Here is a 24,543-nt window from a genome sequence, read left to right on the forward strand (position 1 = left end):
AATACATTGGAAAACCTAGAAGAAATGAATACATTTTAGACTCATACAAACTGCCAAAATTTAATCAAGTAGAAATAGAAAACATGAAGAGGCCAATAACTAGTAGTGAGATAGAAGCAGTAATAAAAAGTCTTCCCTGGGTGAATGCCACCCTAGTCTTTGCTAGGGAGCACCTTGGCACATCCCTAATAGCACTTCTGGGCTGGACAAGTCAAGGCAGGAAAAGAGGATCTACTTTCCCTGTATGGCACCGCTGGCCCAGGCCCACTGCAGAGGAGTCATTGCCAAGATGCAGTGTCATGTGTATGTGGGTTGCGGGGGGGGGGGGGGGGGTGGCAGGTAGGACCACTAGATCTGCAGGGACCAGCTCACAAACTCTCTGCTTGCAACAGTAGGTGAACCCAGCTCTGGGTGTCTATTGTTTAGACTCATCTAGAGGAGAATGATCATCTTCCAAGAGTTAGAGTTGAAGGAGTTTCTCCCATAATGCAAAAGGCTTAGGAAAAGACTTTAATTTTTTTTTTTTTTTTTTTTTATATGGAGCTTGGGGCTGCACGTAGCTCAGTGTCTCTTAGCATTTATGATGCATGAGGTCTTGGATTCAACTCCTGGCCACCCTACCCCTCCACAACCCACTGATGTTTCACAGGGGACAGTAGTAATCCATGGGGGTAGTAGTGGTTTGTGCATCCTTGGTTGACAGCTAGCTCTGGCCATGATGTACTGTGTGGCTTTGGAGCCTCACCTCATAACTCCAACCTCTGAGGAGAAAAGACTTTGGTGCCCAAGACCTCGATCTGGGTACCTGTGGGTTCTCACCCCCTTGGGCAGGTGGTCTGCCTGTGCTGATTAAATTGTTCTATGTGCCCCTGCCCATACTTCTCAACCTGCCTCCCACAGCTGTGCAGTGTGTAGGATGGTCAAGGCTTTGAATCCCAGCTCAGAAAAATGGGCAGAATCTGAGTGTCCCTCACACAGAGCTGCAGTGAAGACCCAGGTAACTCTGGAAGTATTCAGAAGCTGGTGGGAAGCCAGAGGCTCTTGTGGACCCCAAGCACCCGGGGACTGGGTGCAGGCCAGCCTCTCTGATGGAGACTGGGTGGCTTTGCCTCTGTTGTATGCAAATCAGGTAACAAAGGGCCTGCCGTTCTGGGAGGGGCCTGAGGGTGGCCCCACAGAGTCCTGCAGCCAGCCCTCGGGAACACAGACACTGCCTTGGCTGGAGGTCTGGACCATGGACAGGGACCTGAGTGAAGAGGACAGTAAGTAGAGGCTCAGGGATGGTGTGGGTGCCTGTCCTTTGTGACCAACAACCAGCAAGACCGTGAATCAGCCCTGAAGCTGTCTTGTGTCTGCATTGGCATTGCTAATAACACCCCTTCTTTTCCTCCTTCCTGTGTCAAGGACTTTTAACAAGGACTTTTCTCCCTCCCTAATATGATGACATGCAGCCTCTACTCTTTTCTTCTTCCTTTCTCTGGCTCTCACCCCCGAGCCAAAGGTGAGCATGAATGTCAGGTTCTTATTTCCATTGCATTCTTAGATGAGGTTCGTTGCATAGAAAAGTTGTAGTGAAAGTCTAACAAAGTCTTTACGCAGGACCTTCCTTTAGCAAAAGCCTGCTTGTTCATTAGTGCTGGCGAAACACAGCCTGGGTGACCCCTTTCTATCCTTAGGACAGAAATACAATGGAATCTAAAGACTACTTAAAACATAAGGAAGGAAATGGTATTTTAGGAAGAAATGTGCTATGTTTAAAATAGGAAAATTTTCATCCCGACTTTGGAATGGGTGAAGTGGTGGAGCGGAAAGGGCGTACGCTGGGGGGTAGGAGGCCAGGGTTCAAGTCCTGGTTCTGATTCCAATTGGTTCTGTGCTCTTGGGAAAGTCGCTTCACTTATCAGAGCCTCAGTTTCCCCACCTACAAAGAGGATCAGGAGTCCTTAATTTGAGGACCCCAAGGGTGGGGGCAGGATGTCATGTGAATGTGCTTTTCACAGAGTGTTGAGGGGCCTGTGTCTTTCATCTGAATCCTACAGGGGCCTGTGACACTAATACATTGTCATTGTCACTGAACCTGATGACCTTGAAGGTCCTCTGCAGGTCTGACACTCCATTATCTTTAAGGTTGGCATTTAAAGTTTTATGTTTTAGGCCTGAAGTAGAATATAAAGTTAAGCTACGCTAATCTTGGAGAGAACTCAGTCTAAATTTTGTTGGATTTCTTTCTCATATTGAATTAGGAGACAGCATGGAGGTATTTTACCAAGTAGTTGAGGAGGACCTAATGCAATCTCTGATCTAAAGGAAACTGTGTGTCCATGGTCTTACTTTGATAAGTTTGTAAATGTTTGTTTTACAAACATTCTAATGCAATCTTTCCTCTTCAAGCCATTTTTCCTTAGCAGATTTTCTCATGCATTATTGGAGTTTCTCTTGGTGGCCATGAACAACATCAGATGTGAATTCCAGTTCAAGTTCTTCCTCCCTAATTGCTGGGTAACGTGGATCAAGTCACTTGACCTCTCTGACCAAAAACAAAAAACGAAAACAGATATGGTGTCATTCTGCAGAGCTGCTCGAGGATTCATTGGCTATAAAGTAGGTGATACATCACCTGGGTCAGAGTAGGCATAGGGTAAACACCAACTCGAAGTGACCAGGTGATGTTCTCAGAGCTTCAAAAATTAAACTGCTGTTAACAGCCATTATTATCACCTGGGAGGTTTCTGTCTGGGCCTCACACTTTTGGTAGGCACAGTAAGAACCAACTGAAGGCTTTAGTTTCCTCATAGTCCTACAAGCCCTGGCTCTGTCTCGGGGTCGCCCGTGTGTTGGCTTCAAACACCATGGCGCTAAAGGTCAGGGGTTGGGGTATCGAGGTTCACCCGGAAAAGATTTTAGAAATAAGCAGATGAAATCTGAAACTAGGCACTCTTTTCTGCAGGTGTCAGGACTTGCGTCATTTAAACGTGACTTTCAAGTGAGCACAGTGCCTTCCATTTCATCTGAGGGCTTTCCCTTCTTGTCACTCAGTATTGTCCCCTTAGTGTTTGGGTCTCTACTACAGGTGACCTCAGAGAGAGAGGAAAGCTGGCTTCCTCCAAGGTAATATGGATGGGGACGTCCTTGGCTGTGGCTTTCAGGCAGGGAGCGCCTCCAGGCCTTTCAGCTTCCCTCTGGTGCTGGGACACCTCTGCAGCATGCCTGACCAGGGCAGGCGGCTTCCTCCGTGGCTGGGCTTGTCCACCCCTTGTGTCTGAGACTGTTTCTTTCTTAAGTTGGAGTGACATCTCTCTCCATGGAACTTCTACTCTTGGTCTTAAGTTTAGGTCTCCAGGGTGCTCAGAACATGGGTGTTCCTTGTTGAGCCCTTCAAGGTCTTTTCTCTGGCTTCACCAGCTCTTGCTTCTTCAGCAGTCCCAGATGGGGAATGGTTTCAATCTCTTAGGGCGCCATGCTGTGGCACGGAGGAGAGAAGGAAAAACCCCTCCCTTACTCTCTGCACTGTAGTTTTATAATATAACTACCTTTATTGCAGACCGAACACCCCTCCCAGAAACGGTGAACAAGAGCTTCTTTAAGTAAGAGAGGCTTTCATTGGAGCCCCTGGCAATTTTAGGAGAGGGCTTCTCCGGCCTAGGTGTGAGATCTAGGTTGTACTTCCTTACCTCTGGGAATTGGTCCCTTGGAGGAGGCGCAAGGTTGAAGTCACAAGTGAGAATCCTGACCTGAGATCACACCACCATCACCCTTTATGACCCAGTGCCGAATAGATGGGATCTTCTCTTGGATCACAGGCCACCTCTGTTCCCAAAAGGGTTACTCAGTAAAGTGCCCCACCTCTATCACCCCAAAGTTCTGAGCTGAAGATCTGAGACTGGATTTGAGGTTGTCATGGAATTGTGGTGGGAAAGGATGCTGGACTTCCCAGTAGAGGCCCAGAGGCTAGGATCCCCAGTGACTGACCTGGAGGCTCAGGGTTTTGCACACATCCTAGTGATGGAGCCTACAGCCACCAGGGATCCGGGCCTTATTTGCTGGGTCAGCCATGTTCTCTTGAGGCCTGACCTGTGTTTCCTGCAGGCTGCCACATTGCTGGAGGGGATGGTGGGTCCAGGAGCTTCCTGATAGCAGAGTACCCCATCTAACCTGGGGAGTGTGGAAGAAATAAGCAGCTCGAGTGAAGTCAGATAGAGCTTAGAATTGCAGGGCAGTCTGGGTCCGCTTCTGGAGCCTTCTCTAATCCTTTATCCCCTCTGTTCCTGCCAGAGGCTGTACCCCCTAAGACTTACTTTTAGGAAAAGAAAAGTACAGGCCTAACGTTAAATGACTTAAACCCCGGCCTAGCAGGCCAGGTATTTTGTGCGAAACTCAGGACTGCAGAGTGAGAATAAATCAAACACTCTCCTACCTCAGGGTGCTCAGAGTTTGGTGGGACCCCAAGTGGACATTTTATAAAGAATGTCTTGGAAAAAAATTACGTGCATACACAAACTACTGTACGTAAATTATAATGCACCGATAAAATCATTTAAAAAAAAAGCATTCTTAAAAGTCTTCTAGCAAAAGCAACAACAGGAAGAGGGACAGCGTACTGAAGAGGCACTGGGGATGCCAAGGGCAGGAATAGCCAGAGCAAGGCTGGGAGGAGCGGTCTGTGTGCCAGTGAGGGCAAATGCAAATGCGGGCCTCACAAAGTCACAAGTCACTCCTGGAAGAGCAAGGACAGAGCTTAGAAAGCCCAGCCACCCCTCCCCTGGCCCTGTCTTGGCAAAATGGAGCTCTTTCCAGTGCCTGGCTGGCTCATTCCCCATAGCTGTAAAACAGCGGCAGGTCATAATCCCCGATAATTAAAAAAACAATTGAGTCGCAAGACTTCATAATTAAAACCAAACTGTAATAGTTGCCTTGTTCTCTCTTGGCATGGCAGAGACCTACACAGTGCAAAGCAGGACCCCCGCCATTTTGGTCTTGCCATATGGTGGGCATTTGCCCCTCCGAATGATTTTACAGTGGCTCCCACCCCAAAGCGCCCACACCTCCCTCTCCAGCCTCGAGCAGGCTTACCTCTCTCTCTCCTGCCCTCTTTCTTACTTACCTTTATCGCTGTCTTCTCCCCACCCACTGTCAGCCAGCTCCCCTTTTCTCTTCCTGATCTGGACCACATAGGAAGACTTTTCCCGGCCATGTGGACGGATGAGAATCCTCATTTTTTTTTGGCCCTAGGTAGGGGCCAGTTAGTCCTTAATGCCAAGCTCAGGGGCTCAGATTCAGCCAGGGGTAGTCATGAGCCCCTGCAAGGTTCAAAGGAGGGGTACCGTGGTTGGGTTTCCTAGCCTTACCAGGAAGCCCTTTAAACAGGGTGGCCAGTCATTTATTTACCCATTTGTTCTTGGCAAAATAGATCTCCTTTCTTTTTTTTTTTTTTTAAATCTTAGAATCATTGGAATATGTCTTTTTAAAGTTATTTTATTTATGGTAAAATAGATGTAACATAACTTCTGCCATCTTAGCCATGTTTTTGGAGGGGGGATGGTTGTACTGAGGATTGAACCCAGGGGCTCTTGACCACTGAGCCACATCCCCAGCCCTTTTTATTTTTGATTTTGAGACAGAGTTTCACTAAGTTGCTGAGGCTGGCCTGGAACTTGCAATCCTCCTGCCTTAGGGTCCCGAGTTGCCGGGATGACAGGCCTGGGCCACCACGCCTGGCTCCTAGCCAGCTTTAAAGGTACAATGTAGCACATTCATGGGGTTGTGCGGCCGTCACACCGTCCACTTCCAGGACTCTTTTCATCTTGCAAAACAAAACCTCTGTACCCATTAAACAAAAATTCCCCATTCCTTCCCCTTACCCCAGGCCCTCGGCGCCCACTGCTTTATATTCTCTCTCTGTGAATTGGTTTATTTTGTTTGTTTGCTTTTGTTTTGGTACTGGGCATTGAACCCAGGGATGTTTAACCACTGAGCCTCCTCCCCAGCCCTTTTTTATATTTTATTTAGCATGGGGCCACTGGAGCCTGATGTCAGTGTTTTTAAGATGATTAGTCTGGAATCAGGGGCAAAGGGCATGGATTCCCTTTTTCATCTGAAGTAAAGACAGTGACATTTTAAAAAATGAAAAGGTTAAAGGAGTTATCCATTAATTATGTCTTTCTGCACAAGGGAAAAAGAAAATCCTTTTACAAAAAAGAAAAATGGCTGGCAGCTGGGGAGCAGAAATACTCCCTTTCTGACTGTCCTTGCAAAGTTTTCTCAACAGCCACTTGCTGCCATTGCCATGGAGACCAGGAGACATACTGAGTGGAGTTAAACAGTAAAGTTTTGGGGCTTGGAGTCAGGATCTGAGCTCTAGCCCCTACTGCTGTCTCTGCTGTGAACATGCTGGCTGTTCAGCAGAATCACCTCTCTGAGCCTCCTTTTGTTCTTCTCTGAAATGGGGAACTCTGGTGACCATGAAGGGCAGAAGAGGTCACATCTCTAGCCTTCCTTTGTGAGCCACAGGTTGCAACAGCTATTTCAGGGTTGGGTGGCCCCCACTGGACAACTGCCCAACACGATGGGGACAGTGACACGACGGGAAGCCCCCGTCCAAGTGCCCCACGCTAGGAGTTGCACAATGCCTGGTGACGTCCACGGGCCTGTTGTGCCTGTTGGTTTCTGCATGGGAAATGACGCATCTTTCTGTGGGACAGCCCGGAGTCCTTTATTTTTGCACATAGCATAATGGTGAGTTTAATTTAGCTCTGATGAATTGCAACTGCCCCAGAGGTCAGGGCGGCTCCTGGTTGATGGATGGAGCTATGGATTTCCCACCCCTCATTCTTCCCCTCTTCCTGCTTCTTTTGTTTGGTTCCCAGCCATGTGTCAAGGAGAGCATTAATGCCCCAGCAGACCCACGACTGCTCTGCGGGCAGGAGCCATCCCAGGGGATGTGGTGGTCTTTCTTCCTACTCTTGACATTTTCTTTGTGTTCCTCTGATTTAAAGGAACACAAAGAAAGAGGAAGACCCACCCTCATCAAGTCCAAGGCATTGACTGAGCATTTCTTATATGTCAGGCACGGGACTAGAGACTGAACAGACATTGTCTCATTACCCGGCACAAATACAATTTGCTCTATCGAGAGGCCCAAAGTCTGAAATATTTCCTGCCTGGCTCTTTAGAGCGAATGGTTGCCGATGCCAGGGTCCCCAGTAGCTGCATTTCAGCTTCGAATGCTAATGAGATCACGTACAGCAAAACAGTATTGAAGACCAAGGTTTTAATAAGAATTCCAGAAGGATGGTCATGTTGGGGACATCTGTGCACATTGTCTGCCTAGAAAAACACTCTCTTCATCTGCAGATGTGCTTCTCACTTTCATTGATAGGTGTCCTGCAAGAGAAAACTACCTTAGAGACAGAGAGAATATTCTCCATGTCAGAAGACCAGGGCATTCCTAACTTTGAGGGGGTGGCAGAGGGACCACATTCATTTGTCTTAATGACACCCCCACCACCCCACCACCCCCGCTCTTCTTCCTGCCCTTCTCCACCACATGCTTTAGGATCTCGGCCTTTCTGGCTCCTTGCCTTTCAGATAAACCTGGGGTTGCTCTCGTTTGGAACAAGACCTGCTTATTAGTCTGAACTTCAGTTTTATTCAACTTGAAAGCATGGGACATGTCACTTTCATTTTTGTGGAAGTAAAGATATGGAGGTTTTAAAGAAGTGGATCAGCTGGGAAGTGAGTCATTTGGGAAGTGGGTCAACTGGGGAACTGGATCAACTGGGAAGTGGGTCAGCTGGGGAAGCCGGTCAGCTAGGGAAGTCTGACCAGAGTAAGGTAAAGTGAGGCAGAAGGAATTGCCTCCTAGTGACCATTTGTAGTGAATTTCCTGTGACAGACTTTCCTTCTAGGAAGACAGAGCCAAGGGATCCTAGCCTCCAGTATGAGGGCTAGTGGGAACATCTTTGAGAGGCAGGGCAGGGGGGCTAGAATTGCACTGAGTTCCCCTCTAATCCTCAGCTGTATGATCCAGGAGTTGTGGAGAGTCCTCCCTTTCAGGTGGAATTAGAAGCCCCTGCCTTCCATTCCTCCAAGGAGGCAAAGGTGTAGGGAGGTGCTTCGGGGGCCCTTCATTGCTTCTCGTGGCTTACATTACACTTGCCTCTGTGGACTCTCAGAGCCATCTGGATCCATGTCACACCTGGCAGGTCAGGATGGGATTCTGAAAGCAGATTCAGGTGCAATCGTTTCTTAATAGGGTCTTGCCTTATGAGAAGCACTCAGGAGGAGCTGGAGTTTTGAATCAGTACCGCTCGCCACCCTCTGGCTATATGATCTTGGGCAAGTCGCAGCTTTCTGTGCCTCAGTTTCCTCCTTTGTAAAATGGGGGGGGGGTAGTGCTAGTGTGCCAGTGTGGGTCCCCCAAGGAGGAGACGCCAAGGTGGCATAAGACATGCAAGCAACTCCTGGAATACACTTGCAAGAGGAAAAGTGGAGGTGGGGGGGTCTTTGGACTTCGGCACAGATCAAATACCGGGGAAGGGAGGGAGGGATGGAAGGACACCGAGCAGAGACCTCACACTGTGGTGTGACTCCAGGGCAGACTTGGCCAGGTCTGTGGGCAGTCCCAGAGCAAGGACTGACCCCTGGAAGGAGCTCACGGTAAGCCATCACACATCTGAGCCTTAAGATAACAGTGTTACGTCTCCAGATTTTGTGGGTCAGGAATTTGGGCAGGACTCTGCTAGGAGATTCTTATGCTCCATGGAGTGTTGAGCAGGGTCACTCAGTGGTACTCACAGGCAGCTGGTCTGACTTGGAGGGACCCAAGATGGCTTTGCTCACACGCACGGTGACTTGGCAGCGTTGGCTGGAAGGCTGGACTCCCCATGTAGTCTCAGGGCCTCTCATGGCTCCTTCAGCAGGACAGCCCGCCTTCTCCGCCAAGCAAGAGGCAACAATGCAGGCTCTTCACTGCTTCATGGGGACTGTGTTTTCTCGGTTGAAGCAGTCATGCCTGTTTCGGTTCAAGGGGAAGGGAGCATTGAAGAGTGGGCTGCCACCAGTAATTCCACACAGCCTCTCTCCACGAGTCTGGCACTCAACAATGCTCACAAAGCACCTGTCACGTGACGCAGAGCAAACAGGAGCCACCACTCTTAATGTTCCCACCACCCCTGCATGTGTGCACCACATCCCGAGGACGCCAGGGCGAGGCCGGCTCATTAAACCGACTGCCATGCTTTTAGGAATGCGCCCACCCTCACTTTTCAGCGTCCCTGAAGTTGCCACCCACTCCTGGCCTCCTCCAAGGCTCAGGAAGGCCATGTTTCCGCAGGTGTGGAGAGCCTGAGTTTCGAGGCCGAGAGTCCTCTGGCGCCCCCTACTGAACTCCTGGAGAGGCTACCCAGCTATGAATGGCTTCTTCATGGAGGCGGTAAGTGCAGGGGGTCATGCTGGTTGGTGAGGACAACTGTGGAGCAGGTTGGTGGGTCTAAGACAGCTACTCTTTCCCCTGGCAGGGCTGGGAAGCCCCACATCATGGGTGGGTGGAATGGGGCAGGGCAGAGCCCTGTGCTTATGGTCTTTCCTGACTTCAGCCCAGCTTCAGACCTGAATGCAACTGGTCTTGGTGTCCCACTTGTTTGCATCAGATCCCCAAACACACTCTTCTTTCCCCTCCTGTGTTCTTGCTCACACACAGCCAGGCTCTCCTTCTTTTCCCCACAAACATCTGTTCCTTTGAGCTGTACTGAATCATTTCCTCCCTTTCTTCCAGGGCAGCAAATATTCTTTCCACCTTCAGAGGCCCTAGTGAGACCCCCAGAACCAACATCCTGGTCCTCGTTCCTGGAACACAGGTGACTTTTGGGTTCTGTCTGCACCTGTCACTGTTGATTCATGAGAACCCTTCAGGCAGGGGGTGGTTGTCTTAACCCGAGAGTGCATTAGGACCCCTTGGGTGGACACTGTTCATCCTGGACCCACTGAACCAGATGCTCCAGGGATTGCCTTGCAGTCTGCATTTTACCAAGTTCTTTAGGTCACTTGCCTACAAAGCCAGGGTTGAAAATCATAATACTAGGAGTTCACAAACTCCAACCTGTGAGTCAAATCCAGTCCCCCATGAATTTATGTAAGTCAAGCATTACTGGAATCCAGTCACACTCATTTGTCCGGGCATGGTCTGCGGCCACTTTTACACCATGACCGCAAAGTGTGGTAGTTGAGGCGCAGACTGTGTGGTCCATGAAAACAAAAGTACTTGCTACCTGGCCCTTGGCTGCAGGAGTTTGCAAACCCTGGGTCTGGACCACATGAGCCCTGCCTGTGTCTATTTTGAGAGGACTTGGGGTAGAGCTCTGGGTTTCCAGCCAGTTTTGTGCAGAGAGAAGGTGGAACCCCAGGGACCCCCTGCCCCTCTCTGAGTCTAGCCTGTTGGCTGGCCAGCTATCGTCTGCCGAAGAGGAGCCTCTGGGTGTCCCTGGTCCTCCTGTAGCCAGAAACACCTCAACTTCCCCTCTTGGCTGCCCAGCCTCTGTGCCCAGGGCAAGCCTTTTTACCTCCACAGAGCTGTCTTTGGCCTCTGCTGCCCAGGGCCTCTCTTACTCTGCCATTCACGGATCTGAAGGCACATGCTGGGCCTGGTGGGTACTGGAGACACCCGGGTGTCCATGTTGGGATCAAATGGCCCCAGGGTTGCCATGGAGATCTAGCAGGTGTGAAGATGTGAGGTCAGAGGAAGGAGAGGGCTCCTTCTCACTAGAGGGGGTGGAGCAGGAAGAGCTTAGCCAAGGAGGTGACCTGGCCTCAGGGCAGGTTTTCCAGAGGAAGGGCCCCACCCACATCTGCTCCCCAGCCTATTGGCCCATTCTCCGGGTCTCCAGTGTATTGTTGCTGCAGCTCCTCAGGTCAAGGTCAAGTTCTCTGAGGGCAGAAGCCTCATCTTTCTGTGTGTGTGGATGTTCTGAGATTCTCTGAGCCACACGCTTGCACTAACATGGCTTTGCCATCCTTTAGAAAGAAAGACCAATTGCTTCATCACCCTGGGCATCTGTTCATGCTCTTTTGCTGGGGACACTGTCCCCAGTTGGACTCCTTGGGACTTCACTACTGCTGTGGCCCTCAGGACTCTTCCTCTCTCTCTGGGCCTCAGCGCCCAGTTGCACACTGAGGAAGTTGGCCTGAATGAGCCCGTGGGCCCTTCCCAGAGCCCTGCTTCTCTGCTTGGCCCCCAGCAGAGTCCCTGTGGTGACAGAGGAGGTGGCCCGTGAGGCCCTTCTCAGCTTCGTGAACTCTAAATGTTGCTATGGCAGCGCAGCCGCTGATGACCTCATTATCCGGGAGCTGAGGCGCCAGACCCTCTGCAGGGTAAGGGGGCTGGGCCTAGTGGGGGCCCTGGCCAAGGGGCTGGGGCTGGGGGCCTTGGGACAGAGGGGATATTTATGGGAGGCAAGGAACCTGGGGGTGGTGTGAATGGTAGCAAATCCCTTCTGCACCTTCTCTGCTCTGCACCTGGGAGCAATCATGAAGAGAGTGAGCCCTGTCAATCATCACTTCAAATGCACCGGGCCTCTTGGAAACGTGTGGCATCCACGTGTTGCCCAACACTCCTGGCCACCCTGCATTCTAGGCCTATCGTCCTGTTTGGAGAGGAGGATGGGAGGCCAGCAAAAGCAAAGTGACTTACACAGAATGCGCAGGGAGACGTGAGGGAGCCCTGACCCACACCCAGGTTGCTCACCCCAGGGCCAGAGCCTCACTGTACCCTTCCACCAGGGACGGGTTGAGAAAGGCCCTCTGCTCTTCCCACCCCCGCTCGCTCCCTCTGCTTCTCCCAAATCATGTCCACACTGAAGAATCATTCAGTCATCACTCCAGGGAGACCCTACCTCTGGCACCCACTTCTGTCTCCTTCTGCATTGTTGGGGCAGAGGGACAGCTTTTCCATCCACATTTTTGAGTGTCATGGACACAGCTGTCCTCTGATGAGAAGGCACTCATGCAGAAACAGGGAGTGGCTAGATCCAGGATCTGGAGGAAGAGGCCACTTTGGAGCTGTGTGATCTTAGGCAAATCAACTGACCTCTCTGAGCCTGTTCTTTTACATGTAAAAGGAGGAGCCAAATTCTGAGATTCTGTGAGGGTCCAGAAGAATTTGACATCCATCACACAAATTCCTCAAATACGGACCCTCAGAGCAGTGGACTCCAGTGTCTGCATCTATCAAAGGGCAACTAATGCCTCCAAGTGTGCCTCATAGAACATTTCTGTGTAGAGATTCTTGGGACTGAAAGGGTTCTGGTTGGGGGCCTGTCAGAGGGCTTCCCAGGGCTGCCTGAGCTCTCTGCAGATGTCTCAGGGCATCTGTAATAAATATCGCAGTTGCCAACCTATTCTAAGCAATTAAAGGGCCCCATGCTTGGGAGCCTTGGGTGTCCCCAGCCAACCCTGGTGGGTGGGCTGTTTTCCCAGGAGCAGGAAAGTGAATGTGCTGGGTTTTTCCTCTGTAGTACCGACTGGAGACCTTCAGTGAATCCAGGATAAGTGAGTGGACATTTCAACCTTTTACTAGTAAGTGAATTGAAAGCCGTTTGATGGGTAGCAAACGAGGCAGGAGGTTGGTGGAAAATCTCGGGACTTAGCTCGGCCATGAACCTGGAATAAGATGCTTATCTGCTCGGAGCCTCGGTTTCCCCACTCTCCATGAATGAGGGGGTGGATGTTCATCTTGGAGACTCCCCAGTGTTGATCCCAGTGCATGCTTCCTGCCTCCTGGAGGTGGTGTGCAAGAGGCCTGAGGAAGTCCAGGCTTGCCTTTGGCTGCAGGCTGGTGCTGGCACACAGGTCCCCGCCCCCCGTGCCACCCCCAGCACCTCTAAGTCTTTGGACTCTTGAGCCCCCCCATAGCGGTGCCCTCCCATCTTCCACTGAAACCCATGAGAGGATTATGGTTGTCTGTCTGGGAAGCCTTTGTCTGGCCTGTGTCCTCTGCTGGGCCATTCTGGTTTCTTCCTCAAGACTTAGCTCAGGTGTCACCTCGTCTGTGACAGCCGTTAGGATTTCTTGTTTGCTGTCCCCTGCCCAGCCAGGATGGATCAGCCTTCTGCGCTCCTACAGCTAGCTGTTCATGCAGCACCTACCCAGAGAACTTATTGTAGCTCATGACATAAAAGTGAGATCGTATGCTGTGACTCCCGGGAACAGAGCGGAGGAGGAAGGTGAGGGGATGGTGGGGATAAGGATCACAGCTGGTATTTATTCATCCCTCAGCATATGGGAGCCCTGTACTCAGCATTTTATATATTCTTTTTTTAAAAAATTATTTTATTTTATTTTTTTATTTTTTATTTTTATATATTCTTATAAGAGAAAAATATGAGCGTAGAGGAGGTGCCAACATTAGCCCCATTTTAGCAAAGAGGCAACTGAAGCTCAGAGAGATTAAATAACTTGCCTGGAGTCACACAGCTAGGAAGCAGTGGAGCCAGGAATTAAACCCAGACCTGTCCAACTCTACAGATCGAGTTCTTAATCATGGTCTCCAAAGGGGGCTCTTTTATACCTAGTTCTATAACCCCAGAATCTAACCTAAGGCCTGGGCATGAACGGATGGCTTAGTGCGGCTTGTTGAATAAGTGAAAGTTAATTCCTTCCGTCCTTAGCTGCTCTGACGGTGGCTCCTTTTTGTGTCAGACCACTCAGTAGATGGGCCACAAAGAGGCACCTCTCCCAGGCTGTGGGATATCAAGGTCCAGGTCCCTCCAATGTTTCAGGAGGACACCAAGAAGTTCCAAGTCCCTCATTCTTCACTAGTCAAGGTAATGTGCTCATTGGAATATTTGCCCTTCTCTCTGAGCTAATTTTTCGGGTGCGACAAGTTTCTTCCAACTTTATCCCTTTTCAAAAGAAACCCCCAATCCAGCCTGATGGCTCATTCTTGGGTATAAATAAGCCTCAGTTGAGAACATGAGGACATGGAATGTTGTCTCATACAAAATTCCACACAAATTAGGGAGTGAGTCTTCACATAGCAATTTCAGAATTGTCCCCAGCTTTAAATAGTGAACAGTAACATTTCTAGACCATTTGAGTGTATTTTTATCTCTCTCTTTTTGACCTGACAAAAATAACTGGAGAGGGTGAGTGAAACCAGCATGAAATAAAAAGTTTAAAACATTGGTATTTTCTTGGAAGTCAGTAGGGAAACAGAATTTCACTTCCACTCTATTTGATAGAAATATAATCATGGGTGGGTACAGTGGTGCATTTCTGTAATCCCAGTGACTCAGGAGGCTGAGGCAGGAGGATCACAAGTGTGAGGCCAGCTTCAATAACTTAGTGAGACCCTTTAAATATTTTTTAAAAAGGACCAGGAGGGGTGAAGCTCAGTGATATAGCACCCCTGGGTTCAATCCTCAGAACTAAAACAAAAAGAAATATGGCATAGAGTGTGAGGGGGAACTGGGGACAGGTATTTTATATTCTGCTCTCATCTAGTTCCTGCCTGTTTTCACCTTAGGACTTGACCGAGGATCTAATTTCATTCTCTTGAGTTTTTATAGAGTCTCAGAGAGGTTAAAAAAAAAAAAAGGACATTCTTTCTCAAGGGTGGAAAAGCTATTTTCACTCAGTGATGAAATTCCAGTAGCTCTTTTGTGGCCTTTCACAAAAACGGTGTCCATTCCGTGTGACTGCTCTTCCTGAAGACCACTTTTAGCCTCGATGGGCAAATGCCATCAGTCGTGGCAGTTCAGCCTGGTAGGAAATCGAGGGGCGTGAGTTAGTACCAAGAGAACTCCGAGAGTCCCCTTCTTAGCCTGCAGGACGGAGGGGGCTGGGCTTGCAGACAGTGCTGGGGACCCTGGCAGTGTCCTTGACTGTGCCTTCCGAGCCTTTGGGGATCCTGCCCATTCCTCCTCCTGCCTTCCTCCCCTGGCTCTCAGTGGGCACCTCTGCTCAAGATGGTGACATCCTGGGGACTGGAGGGGTGGTGCTCGGGAAACTGGGTCTAAGGAGAGCATCTCGTCTTCAGGAATGCCACAGATGTCACGGGCGTGGGCGGTACAAGTGCAGCGGCTGCCACGGGTCTGGCACGGTAAGTCGCGTGCGGGCCGCGGGTGGGCGATAACCAGCGCGCGGGAGGGCTGGGCTGGGGGGCTCCCTGCACTATATCTCCTTCCCTTTCTGGGCCTCCACTTTTCCATCTGTCCAATGGGAGACCCGGATCGGGTGGTCTCTTGTGACCTTTGCAGTTGGACATTCTGACTCCGAGCGTTCTCTCCTTTTCTCGTTCATCTCCCAGTGCTCACTGAGCACCTGCTTAGCGCTTGGCCCTGTAGGAGGACTGAGACCAGGGACTCCCTCTGTCAGGGAGAGTGACAAGCCACCGGCACTTGTGGTCTGGGGTGATGAGGGCTTTGACAGACCAGGTAGACAGGTGCCTTCTACTGGTTTCCCAGGGTTGCTCTAATGATTTTAGCACATCTGGTGGCTTAAAACAACAGAGGTCTGTTAGCCCATGGTTCTGGCAGCCAGAATCCCAAAATCGAGGTGTGGGCAGGTGAGTTCTGGAAGGCTCTGAAGGAGAGGCCGTCTCTGCCTCTCTCCCAGCTGCTCACAGTCCCTGGTGTCCCATCTGGTGGCTGCAGCACTGCCGTCTCTGCCTCTCTTGTCCCCTGCCTCCTCCTGGGTGTGCCTTTTTGTCTTCATCCCAGGCACTGGTGTGGGGGCCAGGCTAGTCTGGATGAGACTGTTGTGCCTCTTCTTACCCAAAGACATCTGTGAAGACTGTTTCCAAATAAGGTCATGAGCTGCAGCTCCCGGGCACTTGAGTGAGGCTGAGTTTGAATCCAGCACAGGCCTGGAGCAGGTGGCCAAGCTGTGGGACCACCTGTCTTCTCAGATACCTTCAGAGCCACGCCTGGGAGCAAAACCAGGCTCCTTGGTGTTCTCAGCTCTGCCAGTTCGAGTCTGATCTTTGGACACCTACTGACTGCTGCCATTCTAAAAGGTGTCCAGCTCTGTCCTCCCCTCTGCCAGTCAGCCCTCCGCCCTTTCCATGGCCCATCCCCTGCCCACTCACACGCTGTCTGTGGGTTCCAGCAGTGGCCTGTGCCTGGCTTTTCTCTGTCCCCTCCTGTGTCCTCATCCCTGCGACCTGCCTCCTTGGCTGTCCCAGGACACCCTCCCCTAGAGTTTTTCTGTTCCTTCTTCCACCCCTACTCTTTCCCTTCTCCTCTCTGGGCAGTGCCTGGGCCCCTTCTGGGGCTATTGTTGGAAGGGATCTCTCCCATTCCCTATCCCCAGTTCCAACACCAGGTCCCCAGCTGGCCAACCTGCTCCCAGTTCCCTCTCTACACGTTTGACTCTCCAGGGAGTCAGGGAGGAAGCAGGGGGTGCGGTTGGCTCAGAAGAAACAGCAATCTTAAGATACGGGAGTTTTTGAAAACTGTAACTGGAAGAGTCCAAAGTCATCCCTCCAACCCTCCCAAGTTTGAGGAGGGGACCGTGGCCCAGGAGGCAGGGAGTGACGTGTGTGCCAAGGTCATCAGGCTGGGATCTGAGCCTGGTCTTGGGATGGCGAGGAACTGTGGGGCTGAAGCCATGGTGTGTCTGCAGGTGAGGTGCTTGACCTGCAGTGGAGCCAAGCACAAAGCCAGGCAGCCCCGGAGGTGTCCAATGTGTTCGGGCTCTGGCAGGCGCAGGTAAGAGCCCGTGGGTGTCCCTGGCATGCAAGCCCAGGGTCTCGTGTACTGGCTTTCTTGCTTTGTACCCTCTGCTCATCTGGAAGGGGAGCAGGCACCCTGTCTCATTACTGCTAGGTCCCCAGGGGTATGTTTCTGGGATGGCTTCAGGTCCAGCTGAATCCAGGGGCTTCAACAATGTCCCCAGGCTGGAGTGGTGGAGGTATCCCCAGGCTTAGTAACCCCAGGAGACAAGGATGCTCTTCCTGATTGTCCCAACAGGTGCCATCCATTGGGTGGTTCTCACTGCATTCACCTGGGCCCCAGGTTCCCCTTGGTATCAGTTATCATTGCCAGAGAGATGGAACGATTGTCCAGGCAGAGGTCCCAGGCTGGTCACAGAGGGTGGGAGGACAAAGGTCCAAGGACCAAGTAGACTGGGCGGGGCGGTCCCCAAAGACACCCTGCCACCAGGGTGAGGCGGGGAGAGGTGGCGGGCACACAATGCAACCCCTCCCAGTCTTCCTCTCTGAGGAAGGATTTGGGGAGGGGGCCCTCGGAAGTCACAGAACCCCGTGACACTGACGGCAGGTGCAGCACGTGCTCGGGGAGAGGGAGCAAGACGTGTGCCACCTGCAAGGGGCAGAGGAGGTTGGTGCACTTCCTCCAGCTGGTCGTCACGTGGTAGGTGGCCGAGCTCAGTGGGGGCCAAAGGAGGTGGCTGCGGGGGCACGTCCCGGACCGGCCTCCACAGAGCAAGTCCCCTGGGCAGGGAGCTGCCAGAGCTTAGAAGCGGGAAGAGTTCCCTGGGAGAGGCAGCGTGGGGCGGTGGATCCCAATGGGCTTCAGGACAGGCGGATCCGAGTTCAAATTATATTACCGCTCTGAGGTGCGGCAGTCACTCAGCAACCGAGTCCCAGTGCCCTGAAGGCTGCAGTCCAAAGTCGGGCAGTGTTCCCAGGCACTGAGGGTCTCTCCTGGGCCGGCACCTTGCTAAGTGCTGCACAGGCAAAGATGAAGTAAGAACTCTCAGAGCTGAGCGGTCAGTCTGCCCCGCAGGCTTCCAGCTGCTGCTCCCAGGAGCGGCCCAGGCTGGGAGGGGCCAGGAACTCTCCCAGATCCCACCAATCAGCGCGGTCCCCTGCAACCCAGGTGCGCCTGATGCCAAAGCCTGTGGTGTTCACGCCCGCCCGCTTCCCTACCCCTCCCCGTGCTTCCAGGAGAAACAGCCTGTTTGAGTTCGTGTCTGACCGCCAGATCCACTGTCCCCAGGAGCTGTTGGGGAAAGCCAAGGGGGAAAACCTCTTTAGGGATGAAAACTCGGCGGTAAGAAGGACTTTGTGGGCAGGGGACCAAGGATGCAGGGTTCCTTGTCCCTCCTTCTGTGGGAAGATGGGCTGGGTTGGGGCAGGAAAGGGAAGAGGCTGCTGGGACCCCAGGGGGCTGCTTGTTCTCTGCTCAGTTTCAGTCCTGGACCCTTTGTCCCTGTTTCTGTCCCTCTCCACCTTCTTCCTCCCTCTTTTCCTCTCTCCCGATTGACTCCCTTTCTCTTCCATGAGGTGCGAGAGCTTCCAGTGCATAAACAAAGCGCTGGCCTGGGTGCTGGGGGTTTCATGGCAAAGAAAGCAAACTTCTGTCCTCATGGCTCTTACAGTCTGGAGCGGGGAATAATGGCCACTGCAGATGGTGGCAGATCAGGTCACCGAGGAACACTCAGGAAGGGTGAGGGACCAGGCAGGGCCCGAAAGTTGCCTTAGCTAGGGTCAGGGAAGGCCAAGCTGTGGAAGTGACCTTGGGTAAAAACCTACACACCCGGTGCAGTGGGGGAGTGGACTGAGTGACCGTGGGAGCCAGGGGACAGCTGGGTCTGGCAGAGGACAGTGAGCAGGGCTGAGTGAGGAGCCGAGGTCTGGCAGGTGTTTGACAGCAGCCAGGTCATGGAGGTCTGCAGATCTGGCCTACTGCTGCTGTTTTTGTTTTTTTTTTTTTAAACCAGGGATTGAACCCAGGGGTGCTTAACCTCTGAGCCACTTCTGCCCTTTTCTGTATTTTATTTAGCGACTGGGTCTTGTTGAGTTGCCTAGGACCTCACTAAGTTGCTGAGGCTGGCTTTGAACTCTTGATCCTCCTGCTTCAGCCTCCCAAGCTGCTTGGATTACAGGTGTGCACCACCATGCCTGGCTATAAATAAAGTTTCACTGGAACACAGCCCTCCATTTGTTTATATATTGTCTTTGGCTGTGTTCCTGCTACTAGAACAGAGTTGACTTAAAACGACTATGTAGGCTACAAAGCCTTCCTGTCTGGGCCCCTGCACAAAATGTTTGCTGAGGGCCGGGGTTGTAGCTCAGTGGCAGAGCGCTTGCCTGGCACCTGTGAGGCCCTGGTTTCGATCCTCAGCACCACATAAAAATAAATAAAGGTAAAAAATAAAAAAAAGAACACAATTATCATAGAAGAAATATATGCTGCCTCTGCTGCTGTCCTTGGCAGATAGATGGGCTTCTGCAGGACTTCCGGACAGCGTCCTTCTGCCGTTTCTTCTTAGAGAGCCTTGCAAGCTCTAAGCTCTGTCTTTGGTGTAGTAATTCTGTCTTCCTAAAGCATGAAGCTTAGGCAGCATTCCACAAGAAGTGGGAGCCCTGAACCCTGCCCTCTGTCCCTCAGCTCACCCCAGCCCAAGGCTCAGGGACAGAATGTCACTGCAGAGAGAGCTCTGTGTGCGGAGCCTGCCGGGTGGTGCACTCTGGGAGGCAGGGCTGTGTGGCGGTCACCTCCCCGCCCTCAGCTTCCATGGCAGCACCAGGCTCAGGTGGACAGGAGGGACTTACGGTGGGGTGGGGGGTAGAAGGAAAGGCCTGTGGCTGAGCAGTTCCGAGCAGAGTGAGGAGGCCCGGGGGGTGGCAGCACCTGCCCTGAATGTGTGCCAGGGTGTCAAGGGTGGCAAGCAGGGACTCGGAGGCCCCAGGGTGGATGCCCTCATGCGTGGACTTGGTCAGCTGACAGAAAGCAACTTGGGTTGACTTCGGGTCATCGTATAGGCTCGCAGACAGTGCCTGGCACTCAGTAGGCAGTTCCGGTATCGAGTGAGAAATCATCTGAGTTCCTCTGAACTGCACATGTCTGTGACCAAGGCAAGTGTGGTCCCTGCTGCGTCCCAGCCCTTAGCACAATGCCTGGCACCCAGTAGGTACTCAGAGAGGGTTTGCTGGGGGAAGGTAGGCTTCAGGTGAAGGGGTGCTCTTCCTGGTTACAGCCCTCATCCTCTCTGCGTTGGCATTCCTGGGCCTGTAAGGTCTGTAATTGGGGTCCCCAGAGGTGGGAAACGGGCTTGCTGTGTGGCCCTGGGCTCCCTCTGCTACCTCTCTGGGCCTTCCCCTCTGTCTGGCTCGTTTTAGTCCCAGCGTCTTCCAAGGCTCCAAGTTCCAATGCTCTGAGTCCGAGAAAGTGAAATGGTCTACATCTCTCTGTCCCAGGTGTACCCCATTGTCGACTTCCCCCTGAGGGAGATCTCTCTGGCCTCCCAGAGGGGCATCGCAGAGCACAGCGCCTCCCTGGCCTCCCGCGCCCGCATCCTGCAGCAGGTGAGCTGGATGGGAACCTGGAGGGGCTGCATGGCTCTGACCTCTCTTCTTGGGGCCAGTGACCTTTTTGGGATTGGGCCTGGGGCTGTTGAAGGGGAGGCTCCCGGGCCAGGCTTGGGTACTTCCTCAGCTCAGCACAAAGGGGAACCTGAGCCACCTTCTCTGCCTGGAGGCTTTCCTGAGAATGTCAGAGTGGACACAACCAGGAGGGCAGAGGGGAGGAGTCTCAGGTGAGGAACACCTGGATGCCAGCCTGAGCCAGTGTGGCTGTAGGGCATACGCAATGGGCAGGACCTTAGGCTACTGGGAGAGGGTTGGGGTTTTATTCTGAAAGACTTGAAGCTGTTTGCAGAGTTTCACGCACGAATGAGGCCTGGTGTGCTTTAGGTTCGGACTGTCCAGAATTCAGATAAAGGAACAGGAGGTTGGCAAATCAGCACAGGCTGCTGGTGGCCACTGGGTGGTGCTGGTGTCTGCCGCTTCTCTGGGGTCCAACTCCGAGCTTGGATTAGGGGGTCTGGCTCTGGAGCTCCTGTGAGGGAGGACCTGGTAGCCATGGCCTGAGGCTTGCAGACAGGGCATCTTGATGTGGTCCTGGGCCAGCAACGTCATCCTCCTTTGAGTCTTGATTTTCATTGGTACACCATTCTAGGGGCTGGGGGTGGTTTGCAGAGAGAAAATACTTTGCTTAAAGTGCTTGGCAACTGGTGCTTGAAATGTCCTTTTTCTTCTCAGCCTTTTCAATGAACATTTCCCCTCCTTTTCTCTTGCGTGCGTGCATGCATATTCTTCCTCTCTCCTCCTCTCCCCTCTCCCCTTCCCTCCCTTCCTCCCCACCCCCCATCTGTTCGCATGAGAGAAAAGGACACATTTAGTAAAAATTAACAAGGGCCATTGGGGACCTGGAAGGGAACTTAGAAATCATGCAGTTCAGACACTGTAAACACAAATGCCCACTAGGGCCAGCTGGTGATGTGGATGGGAGAGCCCCTCATCCAAAGGGGCCAGTCCCCTCAGCTTTGTTGGCACAATGCCCAGACTGTCTAAACCTTCCAACATCCAGATTCTTACATGAAACTTTCCAGTTTTTCAGTATTCACAACAGAATTCCACCAAAGATGTGAGCATCGCCTGGGCTGCTGGGGTTGCTTGGGACTTCTGATTCAAATGCATGACTTTTCTGAGAGGAGGCCCCAGAGGAGAAGGGCTTTGCCAGGGTCACACAGCCACTTAGGAACATCTCAGAGAGCTGATGCAGACAGGCGTGTGCATCACCAGCTAGTGGGATGTGGGATTTAGACCCCTTTTCATTGGACCAGATGTTGCAGGGACAATCCACTCATCACTTAGCGCCCACCCTACTCCCAGCTGTCACCCACTCCCAGCTGTCACTCACTCCCGATTTTGACCCCCCTTCTCCCCTTTCTCGGGCCTCAATGTCCTCGCTTGTAAAAGGTGGGGCATTGGCTCTTGTCTTGGGCTCTGCAGATGCAACTCCTGAGATGAGGACTTGCATGCCCACCATTTTGGGGGGAAACTGGGAAGGAGTGGGGGGTGAGGAAAAGGAAGAAGCCAATAATAAGGGCCCCAGTTCAGGTGGCAGCCCAGCCTCTCTCTGTCCCCACTCTGAGCTTAAATCACCGCCCCCCCCCCCCCCCAGCAACTGTTCACCTGCAGGCAAGGGAGTGGACTGTGTTCTTGGGAATATGCAGTCACCGGGTGCATCCTCTGGGACACTCTCTGGCCCGTGCAGAGGAGGCAAGGGCCATACCGCCAGGTCGGGACTCAGGAGGGCGGAGCTGTGAACAGCTGGGCACCAGAGAAAGGGCTGGTGAGCAGACTAGAGGAAGCTTGGCTGGCATGAGGACCACCCACTGAACAGTCTCTGAGGGGGTTGGCTCTTACCGTACTGGCGTGCTGTGACTTCGGTTACAATTAAGAGCCCCAAATATTGAGGCCTCTACTCTGGGAATGGGCAGAGGGTATGCAGACTCTGAGGAGGTGAGGAAATGATGCTCGCAGCTGGCAGATACTTGGTGTTAACCAGCGACTTCTACAGTCGAGAGGTGGATAATCTGAGTCCTCTTTGGACCCTGATTTTGGCAGGTGGGGAAACTGAGGCACAAGGAAGGGAAGCCAGTCACCTGCTGCCTAAGGTCACGCTGTATGAGAGGGGCAGGACCAGGACTAGAACAGGGGTCTCCTGAGTTGTTCCTCGCCTCCTTAATGTCCCCCAGGCAGTATGAGCCATCTGTGGACAAATTCTAAAGCCAGAAAGGGTAAACCAGGCAGCATGCACGTTTTTCTTTAAAACGGAGCATAAGAGCCTAAGAGGTCAGTTCCGTGAAACATTTTTCTAAATCGGCCTTGGTCCTGGAGCTGAAGATAAAGATTCACACTGACACTTTACTGAAGATGCAGAAGGTGGCAAATGGGATCCAATCACGCGGAGAGATCTGCCATCGCTCAGGGCCATGACGGTTACTCAGAAACCTGGAGTCTGTTTCCCACAGGGGCATGGCTAAGCCTTCAGGGACAAGATGACCACTTAATGGCCACGGAGCTCATGAGCAATTTGTGGTCTCAAACTCGGACACCTCTCAACACTTTAGCAGATGGAGGCTGGTGGAGGTGGGATGGTGTTGCCGTATCCTCTCTTTGATCTTAGTAGAGAATTCTGGAAGCCATAGTGGTCCTGACCCCATAGTCCAGGCCTTCTGAGCAGTGATGTGAATTCTCATTTCCTTATGCCCCTTAGTTGGGACCATTCACAGTGGAATTTCAAGAGGACTCTTCTGCCTTTTGTTTCCAGAATTATCATTTGGATACATACCAGCGCCTGGTGTGTGGAGAAAAAAACTGAGTCCTCAGATTTCCGTTGGTTGTGTCAATGATGCTGTGAAGTAGTTTTCATTCCCTTTTCACAGATGAGGAAACTGAGACCCAGAGAAACAGGGCGCAAGATCACAAAGAGAGCTTAACAGGCACTACCCTCCCCAACCCTGATTCCCCACTTCTTTTCCCAGTGTCCTGCTGCCCGACTCCTCTCCCAGTTAGAGTTGAGCGCCTGCTTCTTGAGTCCCCCTGCCTGCCCTGTTCTCTAGGGAAGGTTTTCTGCTGTGCAGAGAAGTCACGCAGCTGCATGGCCTGAGCCTGATCTCCCTCCCAGCCCCTTCCCCCAGGGGCCTCTGATCCTGTCAACTACCACAGGAGTGCTCTGGGCTCATTTCCCAACTGGAAGTAATTCCTGCAAGTACATGCCAACTCCAGAGAATGAACTTTATTCCATAGGAAGTAGGGAGCCACTGAAGATTCTTGAGCAGGTGAGTGATATGAACAAAACACTGAAGTTTTTGTTTTTGGCCATTTGTTTCCTCAGCGCCAGACCATCGAGCTGATCCCCCTTACAGAAGTTCACTACTGGTACCAAGGAAAGACTTATGTCTACTACATCTATGGCACCGACCACCAGGTGTATGTGGTGGACTACCCTGAGCGATACTGCTGTGGCTGTACAATTCTCTGACACAGTGGCATAGCTCTTCCCAGAGCCCACCACTCTTATTTGCCCAGGAGGACAACCGAGGTCTCTGAGTTTTCTCCGCATTGGCTACATTGGACAATTACACACACACCCTGGCTGTCCTTCTAGAAAACTCAATCATGTATCAAGCAATAACTGTTCTCTGATAGAATCCATATTTAACCTACAAGAATACAACTGCACACAGTTCTTCAGAACAAATTATATGTGTTTGGCACTTGGATTGAACCCAGGGGGCCTCAATCACTGTCCCACATTACCAGCCCTTTTTATTTTTTAAGAGAGGGTCTTGCTAAGTTGCTTAGGGCTTCACCAAGTTGCTCAGGCTAGTCTCGAACTTGTGACCCTCCTGCCTAAGCCTCCCAAGTTGCTGGGATTGTAGGTGTGCATCACCATGCCTGGCCGAGAGAAATAAGTTAAATAGCAAGGGCTTTACCTCTGGTGTCCAAACTAATGTCCCTGTGGAGCTTGTGGTTTTATTTTGCTGTTTCCTCTGTTCGTCTGGGTTTTGCAGGGCTGTGCCTAGTGTGACCCTCATGCTGAGTGCACATTATTGAAATGTTTAAAGATACAAGTTGACTGCTCCTAATCCATAGCAAGTAGTGTGCTTAGGCCTACAGTGCCATATTTTACTACCTGTCCTATGGGTTAGGAATTTAGGGATGGTTTATTTGTGCCCCATGAGAAAATGGGTCCTCACCTGGAAGATTCCAAGGCTGTGGAGGCCCATCTGAAG

The 24,543-nt window shown here is 51.9% G+C and overlaps 1 protein-coding gene across 1 annotated transcript; it reads left to right on the plus strand.

The window, feature by feature from the left end:
- The first annotated feature begins 974 nt into the window (after positions 1 to 974).
- SSUH2 (ssu-2 homolog) lies at positions 975 to 24,008 on the plus strand. The gene is made up of 13 exons (XM_079122090.1): positions 975 to 997; positions 1,130 to 1,262; positions 9,332 to 9,430; positions 9,773 to 9,854; positions 11,232 to 11,364; positions 12,507 to 12,567; positions 13,690 to 13,814; positions 15,029 to 15,091; positions 16,615 to 16,700; positions 17,271 to 17,363; positions 17,900 to 18,005; positions 20,156 to 20,263; positions 23,643 to 24,008. The coding sequence occupies exons 2-13, from the start codon at positions 1,235 to 1,237 to the stop codon at positions 23,787 to 23,789; spliced, it is 1,131 nt and encodes a 376-aa protein (XP_078978216.1). The 5' UTR covers positions 975 to 997; positions 1,130 to 1,234; the 3' UTR covers positions 23,790 to 24,008.
- Positions 24,009 to 24,543: the final 535 nt, after the last annotated feature.

The sequence above is a fragment of the Sciurus vulgaris genome (assembly GCF_902686455.1).
Source record: "Sciurus vulgaris genome assembly, chromosome: 19".
NCBI lineage: Eukaryota > Metazoa > Chordata > Mammalia > Rodentia > Sciuridae > Sciurus > Sciurus vulgaris.

Bases quoted from the DNA above. Each gene is read 5' to 3' on its own strand.
- SSUH2 (XM_079122090.1), top strand. From the start codon at position 1,235: ATGGACAGGGACCTGAGTGAAGAGGACA. The intron at 13,815-15,028 runs GTAATGTGCTCA...TCTCGTCTTCAG, and splicing joins CTCATTCTTCACTAGTCAAG to GAATGCCACAGATGTCACGG. The intron at 15,092-16,614 runs GTAAGTCGCGTG...GTGTGTCTGCAG, and splicing joins GCTGCCACGGGTCTGGCACG to GTGAGGTGCTTGACCTGCAG.